Consider the following 17,500-nt stretch of genomic DNA (forward strand, 5'->3'; position numbering starts at 1 on the left):
AGTCAGTTAGGGGCCCCCTGCTTATATCTGCTTCCATTTAATACAGTTGCAGAGAACTATGAGAATCCCAGCGTAACGCTGTACAAACGAGGACTGGGAGATTTCAACACTTTATTTGCCCTCAGATTAACACTGGAAACTCTGGCCATCCCACCGTGTGCTCAGGACTCGATGGAGAAAATGTTTAAGGTAGTTCTCATATTAGAGCTTCTGATGCAGATCCGGGTTGGTTCCGTATAGAAGAAATCCTGATGAATTTGAAGAATAGAAGTGCTTTTTTGTGGCTTGCATACTTAAACATTTGGTTTTCTATGACTTTTGGTTGTGAATTCTGCTTATCAAGATGTCAGTTAGTTAAATGACTGGCTAACATGGATGAGATTTAGTCAAAAGAATTACTTGTAATCGCACCAGTAAGAATAGGTCAAAACAAAACAAAACAAAAAACAAGACAAATCAACAGCAATATTCAAGTGTACCTTATTTTCTGGAATTTTTTAAAAACGAAAATACATGTTTATATTGTTTATAATGCTTGTTAAGTTTTTGTATTTTACTTTATTTCTGAATGTAATAATAAAACGTGACTTGTACTCCAATGCAATTTTTTTCGTTCTCTCAAAATTTCCAGAAATACCATATGCCATCATTACCAGCAGAAGTGTTATGAATTTATGGAGTTTCTGTAAAATTATAATATAATATAATACAAATTGAAATTTTTTTATATATATATATATATATATATATATATATATATATATATATATATATATATATATATAATAATGAAAAATATGGAATACTAACTGCTAATATTACACACATTAATAAAATATAAATTTCTTGAATGCATAACATTTTTAAAATAAAATATTAAATAATACTATATATTTTATTATTAAAAAATATTACGCATTTTAAAAATTACATTTATATTTTACTTATATTTATAATTTACATATGTATAATTCGACAATTTATAAATTTAAAAATGTAAAATGTAAAGTAAATAAAATTTTTTAATATTAAATACACAGTTCTACATTTATAAACAAAATATGCATCATTTAAAATAATTACATAAAAATATTATTAAAAATTAAACAATTGTAAAAAATTCAGAGGCAGTGAAATCAAAGGCAGGCTGAGTATAAATCTCTTGGCGCAACTATGAAAGAAAAAAATCTTGACTATTCTAATCCTTACCAATCCTAATCTTTACTAAAAATCCTTACTAGTAAAGCCAACTAGTTTATCTAGTTTCTTTTCTGCAGTGCTTTAAAGATGATTTTAGATCAACTGTTGGTTCAAACGCTGAATTCAACCCCAAGCAGTTGCTTTTTCCAGCAAATGAACTGAATTATAACACTTGATTCAATTCACTGAAACACATGATTCATTTCAACTGATTCAAAGAAATGAAGTGCCATTTTGATGGCAAGATACGCTATTAAAACTCACAATGCTCACAATCAAATGAGTCAAAATGCTTTATTGCAACACTGACAATGTTTGGTTGTTATACCTTGTCGTAGATGAAGATCCTGTCCGTGTTTTTGCTGGCACAGAACTTCAGACAGTCGTACACGGGAACAGAGTCGTCCGACTCCTTTTCAGTGTGAACCTGATTAGCTATCGGAGAAAGAAAGAGAGCGAGAGGGAGGTAGACATGACGGGAAAGTCGCAATGACTAATAGGAGGTAAAAAGAGAACAGGGCAATGAGAGGAAGAGAAGAGCGGGTGATCATTATGCTCTGTACCGGCGGCTGATAAAGGTCAGGTGGTGCACAGCAGAAACGAGCACTCTAACGAACACTAAAATTCAGCAGGTACGGAGTGACCTCAAACCATCCCGCTGTTCGGAGAAATCGGATTCGTCCGGATTTCGTCCCACAGAGCTGTTCTACATTCATTTGGGTCAGGCTCGCTGTAAAGACGCCCCATGAGGCTTAGTTACCAGAACCCTACCGCGGACGAAAATAGCAGAGCTGTCGCTGGCTGGCCAATCACACCATGTTATTAAAGAGCCATTATGCTTACTGTATGCTGGTGGGAAGCTGGGATTCTGTGTGCGTGTCGTAAAGGTGGGCGTTAAGACAAACCCAGCAGTGTCTGAAAATTGCACTCTTTATAAGAAAGGTGAACGCTCGTTGATTGTCTAGCTTTGAAATGGCCTGTTATTATCCATATTTCACGCAGACGTGCTCTTAGCTGCAGTGACGCAACTGTGAAATTGTTCTTAGAAGGTAATTTTGTCATCGAGGGCTGATATTTCCTCTTAAAGAAAGAGATATTTCACAAAATGCCCAAGCTGCTCTTTGCTGCTTTTCAGATTTGATGACTGTGAAATTTCATGTCTTGTAACTCTTAACTTTTATAAAAGGAAAACTCTGACAAAAAGAAAGTCATTCAGATTTCCAGCTTTTATTTATTTACTTTTTATTTTATTTTTTAAATAAAATGTAATATTTTTTATCATATTAAAATATACAAATAAAATTTTGAATACATTTAAAATATATTTTTTAAATAATAAAATGAATTTTAAATCTAAAAGATTAATAAATATACAAATAAAATTTTGAATACATTTAAAATATATTTTTTAAATAATAAAATGAATTAAATGAAACTAATATCTTGAGTTTCTGTATAATTGGTGCTGAAATCTCATGTCTCATAAACTGCTTTCGTAGTATGGAAAAAAAGTAGCTTGAACATTCGTCAAAACTTAGACGGAAATAAAGTCATACAAGTTTTAAGGTAAAAAATAACTGGAATATCAAATATCGGTTAAAAACGTTATCAACTGCTTGACTTTTTTTTTTTAACTGATATTGCTTGCATATACAATATTTGATTGTATTTGTATTTTTATTAAATGTATTCAAACGTCTTTATCTTTTTAATTAAATTATTATTCAATGCAATACTCTTAAAAAATGCTCTTTACACCCACAAAATAGAGATAAGAAAAAAACTAATTATTATATTAGTATCCGTTCTTCATACTGGTTATTTGACAATTAGTATCGCTCATAAACAATATCGACTGATCTAAAGTAAATGATAGGAGAACTTCCACATGAGGGTGAATTGTTCATTTAATATGAAATTCCTGAAAGTGGCGGCAGTGTGTTTGGAACAGACCTGGATCACCTCTGGAGTGTGTTTGAGGGTTGAATTCATCCTTTCGTTGTGTTTCTTGTGATGCATTTAAATGCATTTCTGCCACATCCTGATTGGCCCGCTGGGTTAGACATGCAGGCGGGGTTTGTGGGGTGCTGGGGGTGGTCTGTTCGCGTTCGTGGTCTGAATCAGTGAGTGATGAGGAGGATGACGGGTGCTCCGGTAATGATGAAGGTGTGCTGGGAGCTAATGGACAGAGAAAGAAATACAGGTTTCATTTATAGGGTCAACTTCAGTTCACTGTTGTAAACGATAACATCAGTTGTGTTTCAACTAGCACAAAACTAGTCTGGTTTCACCCAAAAACTAAAATTATGACTTAATTTCTTCCATGGGACACAAAAGAAGAGGGGAAAATTTTGTAAATGATATGTACAAATGTTATAATGTTAAATACTAAACTTAAATAATTAAATACACATTTATTATATATAAATACAATAAATATCACCATGTACTGAGGTTTTAATGAATTACAGTAATTTAATTTTATTATTATAAATAAATATAAACTATTAATCAAATATCCAGTGCATTAAGTTTTTACTTTTTAATAAAAAATACTATTATATAATAAAACATCCTATTTCATTGTATAAAATTACAATGAATAGCACCATGTATTGATTTTTAATGAATTACTGTAATTTAATTATTTTTTTAAATAAAAATATAGTACTAATCAAACATCCAGCGATGTTTTTTTTTTTATTTAATTGTAATTTAAATTAAATTATGTTTTTAATGAAAAATATACTATTATATAATCAAATATCCAGTTTTATTATATATAAATACATTAACGGCAACCTTAAATTAATTACTGTTAATTAATTTAATTTTATTAGTTTAATAAAAAAAAAAATACTATTAATCAATTATACAATATAAATAAAAAAATAAATACAATAAACCATCTTTATCCATTTTTTTAAAGTAATAAATTCAAATATAAATATAAAATTAAAATATTAAAATTAAAAATTAAAATATATACTGTTAGGTAAATGATATACACCCCCATATAGCTACACCACTGTACATTCAATAGGAAACATTTTTCACAAGTAATTTTGTTTCTTATTACTGTTTTGATGTGTTGCTTGGATAAACTACTTTTATTTATTTTGCAATTTATTTTTGGAATGTATTCAACTTTTTCAAATGCTTTCTTTGAATTAAACAATATTAATCTTATATAAAGCAGGTTGGTCACCTTCAGGAGTTAGTGGTGAAAGCTCATTGTAGTTGGATGGAAAAGAGCGACCAGGACATTATTCGAAATTAGTTTTTGTGAGTGAGGAGTGAGTAAATGATTACATTTTCATTTCATTTCTTGAGCCCTGTCTTTAATGCGGGCCTTTGGCTGGGAGCTCACACCCACAGAGTCGTCTGATGGGAAGGACACGAACAAGCGCCGCCGTTAACGTGGAGCACACTGAGCTAGGAACAGATGCTGTCTGTTTTGCGTTTGACTGATTTCCTTCCCTCAGACCAGCAGTTTCACATCTCTCTGCCATATGGCGCCACACGACACGGCGGGGGGAAATAAAACACTATCTACATTTAAAACCTCCCTTGTGCTCTTCCATCTCAGAAAAGCATCTTTATGATGTCGAGGCGCTGAAATGCATTATCTGTCTCATAGCTGTTGTCTCCCCGAGGGGAACGATCGTCAAAAACGTGACTGGACGAAGTTTGATGTTGGTGGTTTATTTGGCTCCGCGAGGCTGTGGAGGAGTTTGATAATTGCGATTGTCTTCCTTCGAGGGCTGCTAATGAATTTCCACACCTCTGATTCGCTCGTTCGCTTTCCCTTTTCGGATTCTATCGCTCTTCTTTTTCACACCATCCCCTCCGAGCTTTGCATTACCCTTTCTTTCTCGCCCTCTCCTTCTCACTCTCGCTCTCACTGAAAGGTCTCGTATGGATCTTCTAAAATGTCAGCTGAATTTGTGAGAAGCTGAATAAAAGCTCCACTGCTGTGCTGTCTCTTAACGAGCTGGCTCGCCAAAAGAAAGCCAGACACTAGCAGAAAACAACTCCTGCTGCGTAGCTGAACCCTTATCACTGTCTGGAGTGGCTCTACGGGGCCACCTTTGTGTCCACCAATCTGTAACGGTCCAGGACGTATTCGTAAGCTCGCTGCTTTCCTTCAGGAGAAATGAATACTGAAAGGTTCAGACTGAGAATAATATGCAGATCATGCACTGGATGATATAAGCTGTGTAAACCGGGGCAGTTTACAACGACGCCCACTTTATGATCACAGATCTGTAAAAGGCAAGGGCAAATGTGCTGCGTTCTTAAACGCTCGCTTTCTTGGATTCAGTTTTTTTCTGTTTCAAAAGGAAGGTTTACAGAAGGTCGAAATGAATAAACTGATGCATGATGGGATTTTACAGAGGAGAGCAGTAAATGAAAGTTCAATGAACTGCCTTAAAGATAAGAAAATTAATAATAGGTCAATTGTATTAAATTGTAAAACATTATATTGTTAAAAAAGATTAAATAATATAATTGTAAAATATAAAAATGTATATAATTTTTTTTAAATAATAAATGTATTATATTATGATTGTAGATCTGTAAATGCCACTCCCCATAGGCAAAAATTAATAATAATAATAATAATAATAATAATAATAATAATAAATTATAAAAAGTTTTACGAAGGTCACAGAGGTTTATTTTCTTGCTTTCTTTTTTTTTTTGCCTTTAACAAGGCCAGATCAATAATAAATAAATATATATAAATATATTTTTTTTTTAATAATTTAAAATTATTTGAAAAAAGGCAAAAATATTATCAAATATTTCTGCAAAATAGCATGGATCTGTAAAAGTACAGGAAGAACAACTAAATGTCACTCCACTCTTGTAAAACATACAATAAATAGATAAAATATAATAATAAAAAAATAAACTAAATATATGAAACAAACTACAGTGTATATATAATAGTTAAATATATAAAATTGTGTGTGTATATATATATATATATATATATATATATATTATATATATATATATAGATATATATATATATATATATATATATATATATATAAAAACACACACACATACATACATACACACAACTGTTTTATGAAGGTCCAAACTGATGCATTATGGGAGTTTTCAGAGGATTGCAGTGAATAAAATACAGATTGTTAGATTAGGGTTATTTATTTCAGATTTCCCATAAAAGCATCTCAGGCTGTTGTTGTAAATAAGAGTTTGTTCTTAAGTGACTTGCCTGATTAAATGAAGGAAGAAAGAATGAAAGAAAGGTTTACCAAACATTTAAAGGCTAAGTTGATCCATGATGGGAGTTTTCAGAGGACTGCAGTGAATGATGTGCAGATCATACTGAAAGTTTTGAATGCATTAACACCTTGAGTTGTGTAAATATATGCCCATGACAGCGTTTCCATCAGTATTCTTGGTGTCTGATTTTGCGAGTCTGGAAGCTGCTTGGTTTCTCTCAGAAGCAAATTCTTTACACGCCTCAAATTAAGTTCAAACACATGCTACAATTATCTAATTTACAGTCAACTGATACTCATCTCTGCCCACAATCAACTGCTGCATCATAACAAGCTGATAGAATCAGATATGTGCTGCATGCAACTGCTCTAATTTAACAGTGCCACTGTACTGTAAGTGAGAGCCATCTGCATTTGAAAGCCATTTAGTTACTCATATGACCTAAGTCTTCTGTGCTTTAAATATGGTTTAGTTGACATAATTCATATTAATAAAGTTTTACAGTCATTAATTATTGCTATAGTCACTGTGACAGTGACCCACCATAAAGAACCACATAGAAACGCCACTCAGAAAACCATAGCAACCACACAGAAACATACTAAAGCTATTTAAAACACCTTAGCAACTACTAAGCAACACCTTGACGTCATGGTGTTTTTCCATGGCAAAAATGAATGCATGAATAAATAAATAATAATAAATAATAAATACAATTGTCATGAGGGTGAATAAACAATCAAATTTTTCTCATTTAGGTGAACTATTCATTTAAAGAACAAAGAAAACATATAGTTAGTTTTGAGTGTATGTGTGTACAGCTTGTGGCGGACAAACACACACACAGATGTACGTGTAATAATAAGACAGCAACAGCTGGCCTGGTGTGTGCTTATATCTCTGTGTTTGATTTTGCATCACCAGCCTGTTGTCAGAAGACAGGCTGACGATCTGATCGATGGCATTGAAAACAAAGCTTACGAAGATTTCTCAAAGTTTTCCAGTGGTGACGCTGAACGAAAGCGGCATTCTTGATTTGACAGGTGCCAAAATCCATTCCGCCTCACTGTGGCCGTGATAATGAGTCATTTTCAATCTGATCTATTTCTGTCGTTCAGCGCGCACACCTCCTTATTTTTCTTCAGAATGTTTCTGCCTGTTGTTCTTTCATATTTGCTTTCTCTCGTAAGTTCAGCAAAAGAGGGGAGGAAGGCTTCAACATCGCTTTACTGAGGATCAGGGCCCTGGATCAGCCGTGCCTTAATAAAGCCCTTCAAATACGAAGGGGCCTAAAAGTCCCAGACCAAACTGAAAATCTGGGGTTCAAAATCTAATTTAGACAAGTAAGTAAATGTTTTAGGATTTGCGTGCAACTGCCATTGACACAAAAGACAAACAATATGCTAAGACATTCTTAACATTTTTTATGTATGTTGTTAAAATAACTTCTCATTAATCTTATGTTACATGCAAAAAAATGTTTTATGTATAAAAATAATATGCATAATATATATATAAGTATATTTCAAAAATCAATTGTTAATAAAATAAAAAATCTAACACTTTAATATTTATTTAATATGTTATAGGATTAACACAAAAGACAAACCAAATACAAGGTTTTTTTTAATCTATATAAAAATTATTTATTAATGAATATATTTTTTGATTTCACTACTGTCACTAACAAGACAAAAAAAGGCATTTTTAAATTGTTAAAATAACTTCTATTAAACTTATTATGCTACACGAAAAAAAAAAAAAAAAAAAAACTATACAAATCGAGGAAATAATTTAGTTAATTTAATAAAATGTATTGAATTATTTAAAATTAATTATTTTACATTTTAAAAATGTCAACTAGAAGCCAATAATTTTAATTATTTAAAATTAATTATTTTACATTTTTAAAAATGTCAACTAGAAGTCACTAGTGGTCTTAGAATTTTAGACCCCATTATAAATTAAGAAAATGTGCCATAACTGCTATAATGTCAGGATGTTGCTAAGCAGTTTTGAAATAGTTTTTAGCATATTGTAGTTGCCAAGGGTGTTGCTAAAGTACTTGCTTAGATTTCCTGAGCGATTTTGAACACGTTGCTATGCGGCAAGTTAAATAAATGTTCTCCATATTAGAATTTTCGCCCTGTTCACCAAGTCTAAATTTTAACAGTACAAGTCCTAAACAAGCCAACAAGGCCATAGGACGGACGGTGCAGAACCAGTTATATGACTAAGTTTGTTCAAATGCAGGATGCAGTTTTTTTGTAAAATAAAGCAGACATTAGTAAAAACTAATTTATAGACAATGGTTTGTGTGTATACTGTAGATTTCACCTTTTTGCGCATTTCGTGGACTTTCACACATCTCGCAGTGTAGCAGCAGTCCACTGTTGGAGAACGTACATGCTGAACAGTTCCACTTCTGATTGTGGCGGGGCACCTGTAGTCCCGCCAAGAGCCTTTGGGGGGTGGTGCACAAGGACGACAGGGGGCTCTTCTTACTCCCGCGTCGCAATAAGGGGCTAACCTGCCTAAACCGCTTCACCTGCGGGGAAAAATCCTCCCCCTGGTCGGCCTTCAAATCAGAGCTCTGGATCTCCTGAGTCCGAACAGGCTCCGCCCCCTCGGTTAATTGGGGGAGAGGAGATCCATCAGAGGATGGATCCTCAGTTCGTTTCCTCTTCTTTTCTTTGTTCATAGAGGGGGAAAAGAACGATCGGATGTCGTGCTGCTTGTCCCTTTCAAACTGTGCCGGATAGAAAGAAAAAGAACACTTTTTGTGACACACAAAGTGTTTGAGGCTAAGAAACTTTATCTCATGACAGCAAAGTGATGAAACCAAAGACACTTCAGAGAGAAAAAGCACTTTGTGAGGTTCAGGTTTCTCTGACTAGAGGTATGAAGTTTTGGGATATCATTAGTTCTGGATATCAGAAGTACCAGTTCTTTAACTAGCAATGAAGAATCTATCATAATAAAGATTATGAAAATAATAATTTCATTTGCCATAATGGAAAACGGCAAATTTCACTGCATGTTGTGTAATTTGTGAATTTTTTTTCATATAAGCATATTCGTTTTTTTGTCGGCTTGGCAGTCGTGACAACCCACATGTGACGTCTTGTCGTCCTCAGAGTCACCGCGGTTTACATACGTGAGAAAAGAAAATTCCGTCCTTGTCGTCCTCAGAGTCACCTTTCATGGTGTCGCTTGGCGTCCACGCCTTAGCAAAATTCAGAAAGTCCCATTTCTCTTGGTCTCCCACCTCAGCTTTCAAATACTCCTTCTTTCCGTTCAAAGCGCTGCCCGTAACCGTTTCCTGTCCAATATCATTTGTAAGAGTCTCAGCAAATGAAAGTAAATTTTCCAAACAAGTCTCTCCGAAGTTTACAGTAGATATTGTGTTGCCACTTAACTTAGTCCCAAGACATTACATATTGATTATTTTAGAAGCACTTCGGCAAGTCTGTAAACTAAGTACGCACCAATTCAAAACTGTACATTTAAAGTAATCTATAAAAATTTTCATGAAATGACAGTGAAACTTTTTGAGTGCAACTATGAATATTGAAGGTCACAATTTTTTTCTTATCTGAAGGTTGAGCTACCTTTCTGTTTAACATGGTCCACATGACGGTGTCAAAGGTTCCTTTGGCGATGAGGTAGTGGATGTGTACCGTCGTGGTCTGCCCTATGCGATGTGCTCTGTCCTCTGCTTGTTTGATGTGTCCTGGGTTCCAGTAGAGTTCGGCAAAGACCACGTGAGACGCAGCCGTAAATGTCAGACCCTGAGCACAAGGAGATTCAGGTTACATACAGTATGACGGCAACATTTGCATGTGAAGTTACTGAGGTTGACATGCTAGAAAGTGTTACAAGGTTGAGTAAATAAAAAACACAGTGAGATGTTATGAGATTGAAGTTGTGTGAAACATAATGGATTGTGTCATGATTAAACGTACCTTGTAACGTCTGAACCACATGCCATACGTTTATGGTTGAGGTTTTACACGGTTGCGTGAAATGTTACGAACAACAGGTGTTACAAATAAGAACAGTACAATGTAAATAATGTTGAATGTTGCAAGACTGTGTGATGTATAAATTTATCAGGGGTTGAAGTGTTACAAAGTAAGATACAATCAAACTATTTAAAAACATTTATTTCGAAGTGTTATCGGAATTAGACTAAATTTTTTTTTGCCAATGTCTTGCCGATAAAACTAATAGCTCACATGTGCTCAGGGTGTGACAGTGATAAAATCACATCAGCAGTGTGTTTGTTATTGAAGCGAACTTTTGTCTGAAGGATGTTTTGATTCACATTTTGGATTGCCACATTTAATCTGAGAATGCACGTACACAACGATGCGTCCGGTGTGCAAGAGAGTCAACACTTTCTAGTAGTGCAGCAGCAGCAGCCTTCCCCGGGTCCTAATGCCTTACCGGATTTATTTACTTGGGGGGCGCTGTTGGCATCTTTATAATGAAATAAACAAATAACATTAAGATACTTGTGTTTCTGAATAAATAAAGCAGTATCAATGTTATAAAATCATGATTCTGTTTTGAGTCAGAAGCTATACCTTACATGAATAAAAATCACAAACATGACACTTTTAAATTAAATAACTTTATATACGGATTTATTCAGTAATACGTTATATTTTTCCAAATGGATTATGAAAACTTAAATACAAGGAGCTCTTAAAGATGTTTAGATTTTTTTTTTTTTTACAGCTCTTTTAATGTTAAATCTACAAATAAAATGTTAAGGGTCAACTGCATCTTCTTTGGAAAAAAACAGCAGAGACTGATTTTATTACAGTTATTTTCAAGGCTTTCAATGTATTCTCATTTAATACAGAACTTTTATAATGTTTATTACTTCTTACAAATAAGTTTTTGCTCAAAACTAACCAAAATTAAAAATAATTTGTTTATAATTTCTGCACAGGAGAGACTTGGTGTTGTTTTAAAAACAAAGGGAAATATATTATTGGTTATCGGCCAAAATGATTTGAAAAATATCGGCATATCGGATATCGGCAACACCTAATATGGTGCATCCCTAGTTTAAATAATAACATAATGTATTTACAAAATTGTGTAAAGTGTAACAAATAATAGTATGGTGTTTACAAGGTTGAGTGTTACGAGGTTGTGACATACTATATAGAAGAATAGTATACATCATATAGTATGACAGTAATATTTCACTTGATCGAAAAATGTAGTTATTGAGGTTGACACTTGAGGGTGTTACAATAAGGTTGCATGGGGAATAAAGAATAACAGTATGATGTAACAAGATTGAGGTGTTATGAGGTTATTCAAAACATTGTTGAATGATGATAAAGTGTTTGAGATGCTACAAGGTACGTTTACAAGGTTGAGGTTTTACAAGGTTTTGTGAAATGTTATGAACAACAGTGTTTGAGAAGAATAAACGAACAGTTCAGTGTTTACAAAGTACTAGTGTAATGAGGCTGTGTAGTTTATGACATCAAGGTGTTACAAGGTTGTGTGGCATACAAACTAACATTACAATGTTTGTGACGTTAAGATGATAGAAGTCTGCTTTAAGTGTAAATAAGAACAGTATAGAACAGTATGATATATTCAATGTTTGGGAGCATTAAAATTTCAGCGTTACGAGTTTGTAACATACTACATAGAGGAATGTTACAATGTTGGAGATTTCACAAGGTTATGTGAAACAAAGTAACTTGTAATGAGTTAAAACTTGTTATGAGGTTAAGTGTTACAATGAATGAATGACAGAATTTTTTTTTACAGTATTCAGTGTTACGAGGTTGTGAGACATACAGTGTGGAGGTATGTGAAAATGATTATGAGGTTGACTGTTACATGGTCTTATAGAGGAATGTTACAGTGTTTATGAAGTGAAGATGTTACAAGGTTGTTTGATGCATTTTCAACTTAGCGATTTTGAGCTTGAGTATTACGAGGTTGTGAGACATACTATATAAAGGAATGTTAAAATGATTACGAGGTTGACTGTTACGAGGTTATGTGATATATTTATGTAAATGAATGTTACAATGTTTACAAGGTGGAGATGTTACATGGTTGTTTAAAGCATTTTCAGCTGAATAGAATGATTACTGTACAGTGGAATGTTACCAACGTTTACGCAGCAGAGATGTTACAAGGCTGTATAAAGCATTTCAAAACATAACTATGATTACAATGTTGGGGTGTTACAAGCTTGCATGAAGTGTAAAGAAGAAGAGAGTGGATGTTAGAAGAAATATGGATGTTACAAGGAACTATTAAAAGGTTGTGTGAGGATTAACAAACAGCAGTACAATGCTCATAAGGTTGAGGTGTTACAAGATTGTTTACCTGTCCAGCTGCCTGTATACTTAGTATGGCCACACGCGTGTCTGGATCGTTTTGAAAACGATGCACAAGTTGGATCCTCTCTGCAGATGGAACACTGCCATCGATGCGGATATAACTAGCCTGGAAAAGAAGAGAGTCTAAAGTACATTTTCATTCTTTTATTTATGCGTAAAAGCTTTGTAATTAAGGCAAAAATTGCACCTTTAAATCAAAATCCCTTCCAACTAAAAGCATTGCGAGAAGTAACAAAACTCATAACCATCCATTGACGCAATAAAGACTGAGTTTTGCAGATCTGTGGTTGTTCAGAGAGCATTAATGCACTCAAGTCGAAACTTACTGCGAATGTGACACATCCAGAGTTGGCAGTTGGCAACTTTTTAGTACGTTTTTGGCATTATCATCTTCCCTACCATCATCTGACAGCTGTAAAACACAGGTGAAGCGGTGTACAACACCTTTCTCTTTCTGCCTCGCTCAACTTCAGAAATTTTCGCACCCGTGTTAATTTTAGCTTCCCGCCTAACTTCCCATCTCTCGCTCGGGGTGTGAGGAGCGTGACAGGTGTGAGAACGTCGGAGCGTGTGCGATCACACCTGCTGGTGCGAGGCCCCTTCTTCCCCCATAAGATTCATAAGTACCAATTAACGGCAGGACAGATAAAAAAGAAAAAGCAGAAGAAAATCTTCACAGTGTCTGGGATCAAACGTCTGGCCAGAGAGCAGCAAAACAAGAAAGTGAGAGAGAGATGGAGGAAAAGAGGGGGCTGGGGGCCAAAAAGAAGAGGAAATTGACAAAACAAGCTCTCATTAAAACAGAGAGACATCTGTGAAGACACCGTGTCGGCAACCAGCCGCGCTCTTTAGGGTGCAAAGTGTTTTCAGCGTGCCGCTGTGTGAACAGGCACAAGAGGAATGGATCGTGGTAAAAGATGAATCAACAGCTCTGATAAAATGTCTGTTAGACAACAAAAATGGATTTGTCAAGTGATGCAATGCAAGTTTTGGGCCGATACCATTCAGAAGTGCACAGAAGTCTGAGTCACACCAAAGTTTATGATGAATTTTTTAGACCTGGATCATCGAGTCAGTGAGCTGATTTTGAGAACCTGATCAGTAAGATTTTTAAAAGTCTGGTTTTGTGAAATGGACCAAATTATATAATGTATAAATACATCTGAATTTAAATAAACCACAGTTTTTATGTCCATACTGTTTCCATAATCTTAAAAATGTAATTAATTTCTATGACTTTTCCAGGCCAGGAAATCACCTGATACTTCTTGATAATTTCATGTTTTTTTTGTTTTTTTATAATTAAATAAATAAATATTATAAAATGAATAGAATATATAATAATTATAATGTAATAAATATATGTATTTATTTGTCCACATTTTTTAATATAAAGAAAAATTACTGAATCGTTTGATCCAGATTATAAAACCACTCAAAATAATTAGCTTATAAACCAGACTTTGAAATAAAGGAATGACTTGATACCAGTTCACAAAATCAGTCTGAATAATTCATTTACAAACCTGACTGATCAAGTTCTCCAACTCCAACTCAACAAAGAAAAATGACTACATCAGTTGATCCAGTTCACAAAACAAATCTGCATGATTCGTTTACAAACCAAATTGATCAGGTTCTCAACTCTCTTTTTACTGAAAGAAAAATGACTGAATCGATCGATCCAGTTCACAAAATGAGTCTGAATAATTCATTTACAAACCTGACTGATCAGGTTTTCTAACTCAAATCACTTTTTACTAAAAGAAAAATTACTGAATCACTTGATTCAGTTAAAAAAAAATCATTTTGAATGATTAATTTACAAAACGAATTGGTCAGGATCAAAATTACTGAATCATTTGATCCAGTTTACAAAATCAGTCTGAGTGATTCATTTGCAAACCAATTTGATAAGGTTCTCAAACTTGACTCACATTTTACTGAAATAACAATGACTGAATCAGTTGATCCAGTTCAAAAAATTAGTCTGAACTATTCATTTACAAACCAAATTGATCAGGTTTTCAAACTTAATTTACTTTTTACCAAAAGAAAAAATACTGAATCAGTTGATCCAGGTTATACATAATAATAAAAACAAACTCACAAAAAAACCAAATTGATCAGGTTTTCAAACTTAATTTACTTTTTACCAAAAGAAAAAATACTGAATCAGTTGATCCAGTTCACAAAAATTTGTTTGACTAATTTGATTAAAAACATACTGGGCTGCGTTTCCCAAAAGCATCGTAAGTACATTGAAACCAATGGAGCTATGATCAACTTAGGCTTACAATGTTTTTTGGAAATGCAGCCCTGATCAGTTTCTCAAATTCAACTCTCTCAAAGCTCCAACTCAAAAGAACCATTTAATTCATGAATTGGACATCGTTACTGCATGAAATGCTATCAAAGAGTTTAGGATGGATATCAAGAGGACTTCAGAAGACCTGAAATATAGCACACGAGTCGTATGGACTATTTTTATGATACTTTTATAAATCATTTTGAATCTTTCCAATGGCACAATATTCAATTTCTCTAATTTTGCTCATCAGAATAAAGAAAGTTTAGATTTTCAGCAACAGCGGTGAGTAAATGACGCCAATATTGACATTTTTGCATGAAAATTGTTTCTAATATAACTTTTAAACTAGTGGTTTATATACACACACTCACCTGATTGACAGCAAGGCTCTGACCTATTCTTTTGCCATAAGAATGAACCAGTGCCCTACTGAGGGAATGTGTTAAAGCAAAGAATGAACTCAACCCAGGGAATCAACACGCTCTCCTTCACCTCCTTTAGTGCTGTCAAGCCCTTTCATTCGTTTTTTTTCTCTTTCACACAAACACTTTTTTGGCCTTATCTCTCATTCAGCTCACACACACACAAACATCCACCTCTCTTTCTCTCTCTGAATGGGTCAGTGTGTGTGTGTTGGGACGGCGGTGTGACAGGCTTTGCTGCTGGCTGATTTAATGAACAGGGTTGAGGTGCTGACATACTTTTGCTTTCACAAGAGTCTCAGCGCACACACACACCTTGGCCTCGATGACAGCCTCGGTACACGCCTGCAGCATACTGAGATGATGAGCAAAGACCAGAAACTTCAGCTGTTCGGTCTCCAACATCATCTTTATATAGTCCTTCACCGCTCCGGCCTGAGAGAGATGGGAAGAAAACAGAGAAAAATCATATCGTGATCCAGCCAGAAAATGTCGTTTAGGAATTCTAACATTTAAAAATTCAAACATTCCAAAAATTCAAACATTCTAATACGGTACCAAATGAATTATAAAAAAGAAAGTTTCAGATCTAACGTCTAAAAATTAGACACATGAAATTGGTTCTGAACGAATGCTACATTTGACACAAATGGTCACAATGTTATATATACATTTAAAAAATATATCTAAATCTCATTTTATATTTTATATACACTACTTTTCAAAAGTTTGGGATCAGTATTTTTTTTTTGTAAATAGATTTTTTATTTTTATTTTTGAAAGTCTCTTCTGCTCACCAAGGCTGCATTTATTTAATCAAAAATACAATAAAAACAGTAATATTGTGGAAACATTAATACAATTTAGAATTACTGTTTTCTATTTTAAAGGATTTTAAAATGTAATTTATTCCTGTGACGCAAAGCTGAAATTTCAGCATCATTACTCCAGTCTTCAGTGTCACATGATCCTTCAGAAATCGTTCTAATATGCTGATTTGATGCTCATATTAATATTAATGTTGAAAACCATTGTGCTACCTAATATTTTTGTGCAAACTAATACATTTTGTTCTTCGATACATAGAAAGTTCAAAGCATTTATTTCGAAAAAGAAAATTTGTAACATTACAAATGCATTTACTTTTGATCAAAACAATGTGCCTTTGCAGAATGTATTAATTACTTTAAAAAACTCTATTTTATTTATAATATTATTATATTTTTACTATTTATTTATTAATTAAATTTTTTTTTTTGGAAGCAAACAATCTTTTGACTTGATCTTTTGCCCAGTTCGCTCCCTGGCAACCTTCCTAGTAGTTTTCTTCTATAAAAATCTAGTCTATAAATGTACTTGCTAATAAAACACCAGTGTCTTTTATTATAGTGCTGTTGCTGGGCTTCTGCCATGAGTGCTGCTGCGATTTTACTACATTTAACAGTGTTGTCTTTGCCACTTTAATCTCAAATCGCCTTTCATCCAGTGAGACCTGCATTTCCTTCTCCAAAAAAAAAAACAAACATAAAACTCCTTAAAATCCCTAAACTGCGAGATGAACTCGTCGGCTAATGCCCGTTATGGTTAGCGTAGTTGTTAAACGAACAGCGTACCGAGTCATTTGCCGGAAGCCAGTCCTCTTTTCCTGAGTTTCAAAGCTGCTCTCGGGTTTCTCATTACTGAAGAGTTTTGCCTTTTTAATATCGCCTAATTGGCACCCGAAACTGTCTGTGAAGGAGCGAGGAGGCTTTTTTTTTTTTTTTTTTTTTTTTTTTACAGCCTCGAGTGTATGCGTGTGCGCAGTGGCTCCGGTTCACTCATTTTCGCTTGGCAAAAACAGCGATTTCAAAAAGCGACACCATTCCTGACACCGCACATTTCTGCCCTGAGAGAGAGAGGATATTGTCTCAGTGGCAAAC

The 17,500-nt window shown here is 34.0% G+C and overlaps 1 protein-coding gene across 1 annotated transcript in view; it reads right to left on the reverse strand.

The window, feature by feature from the left end:
* The window catches only part of LOC109079623 (DNA annealing helicase and endonuclease ZRANB3-like), a 55,331-nt gene that overhangs the window by 9,380 nt on the left and 28,451 nt on the right, over window positions 1-17,500 (reverse strand). Inside the window, 7 exon segments of the mRNA XM_042711733.1 lie at window positions 1,529-1,635; window positions 3,154-3,378; window positions 8,800-9,211; window positions 9,620-9,784; window positions 10,074-10,253; window positions 12,835-12,954; window positions 15,897-16,016. Coding sequence (XP_042567667.1) covers window positions 1,529-1,635; window positions 3,154-3,378; window positions 8,800-9,211; window positions 9,620-9,784; window positions 10,074-10,253; window positions 12,835-12,954; window positions 15,897-16,016 — 1,329 coding nt within the window.

Source organism: Cyprinus carpio, chromosome A22, assembly GCF_018340385.1.
Source record: "Cyprinus carpio isolate SPL01 chromosome A22, ASM1834038v1, whole genome shotgun sequence".
NCBI lineage: Eukaryota > Metazoa > Chordata > Actinopteri > Cypriniformes > Cyprinidae > Cyprinus > Cyprinus carpio.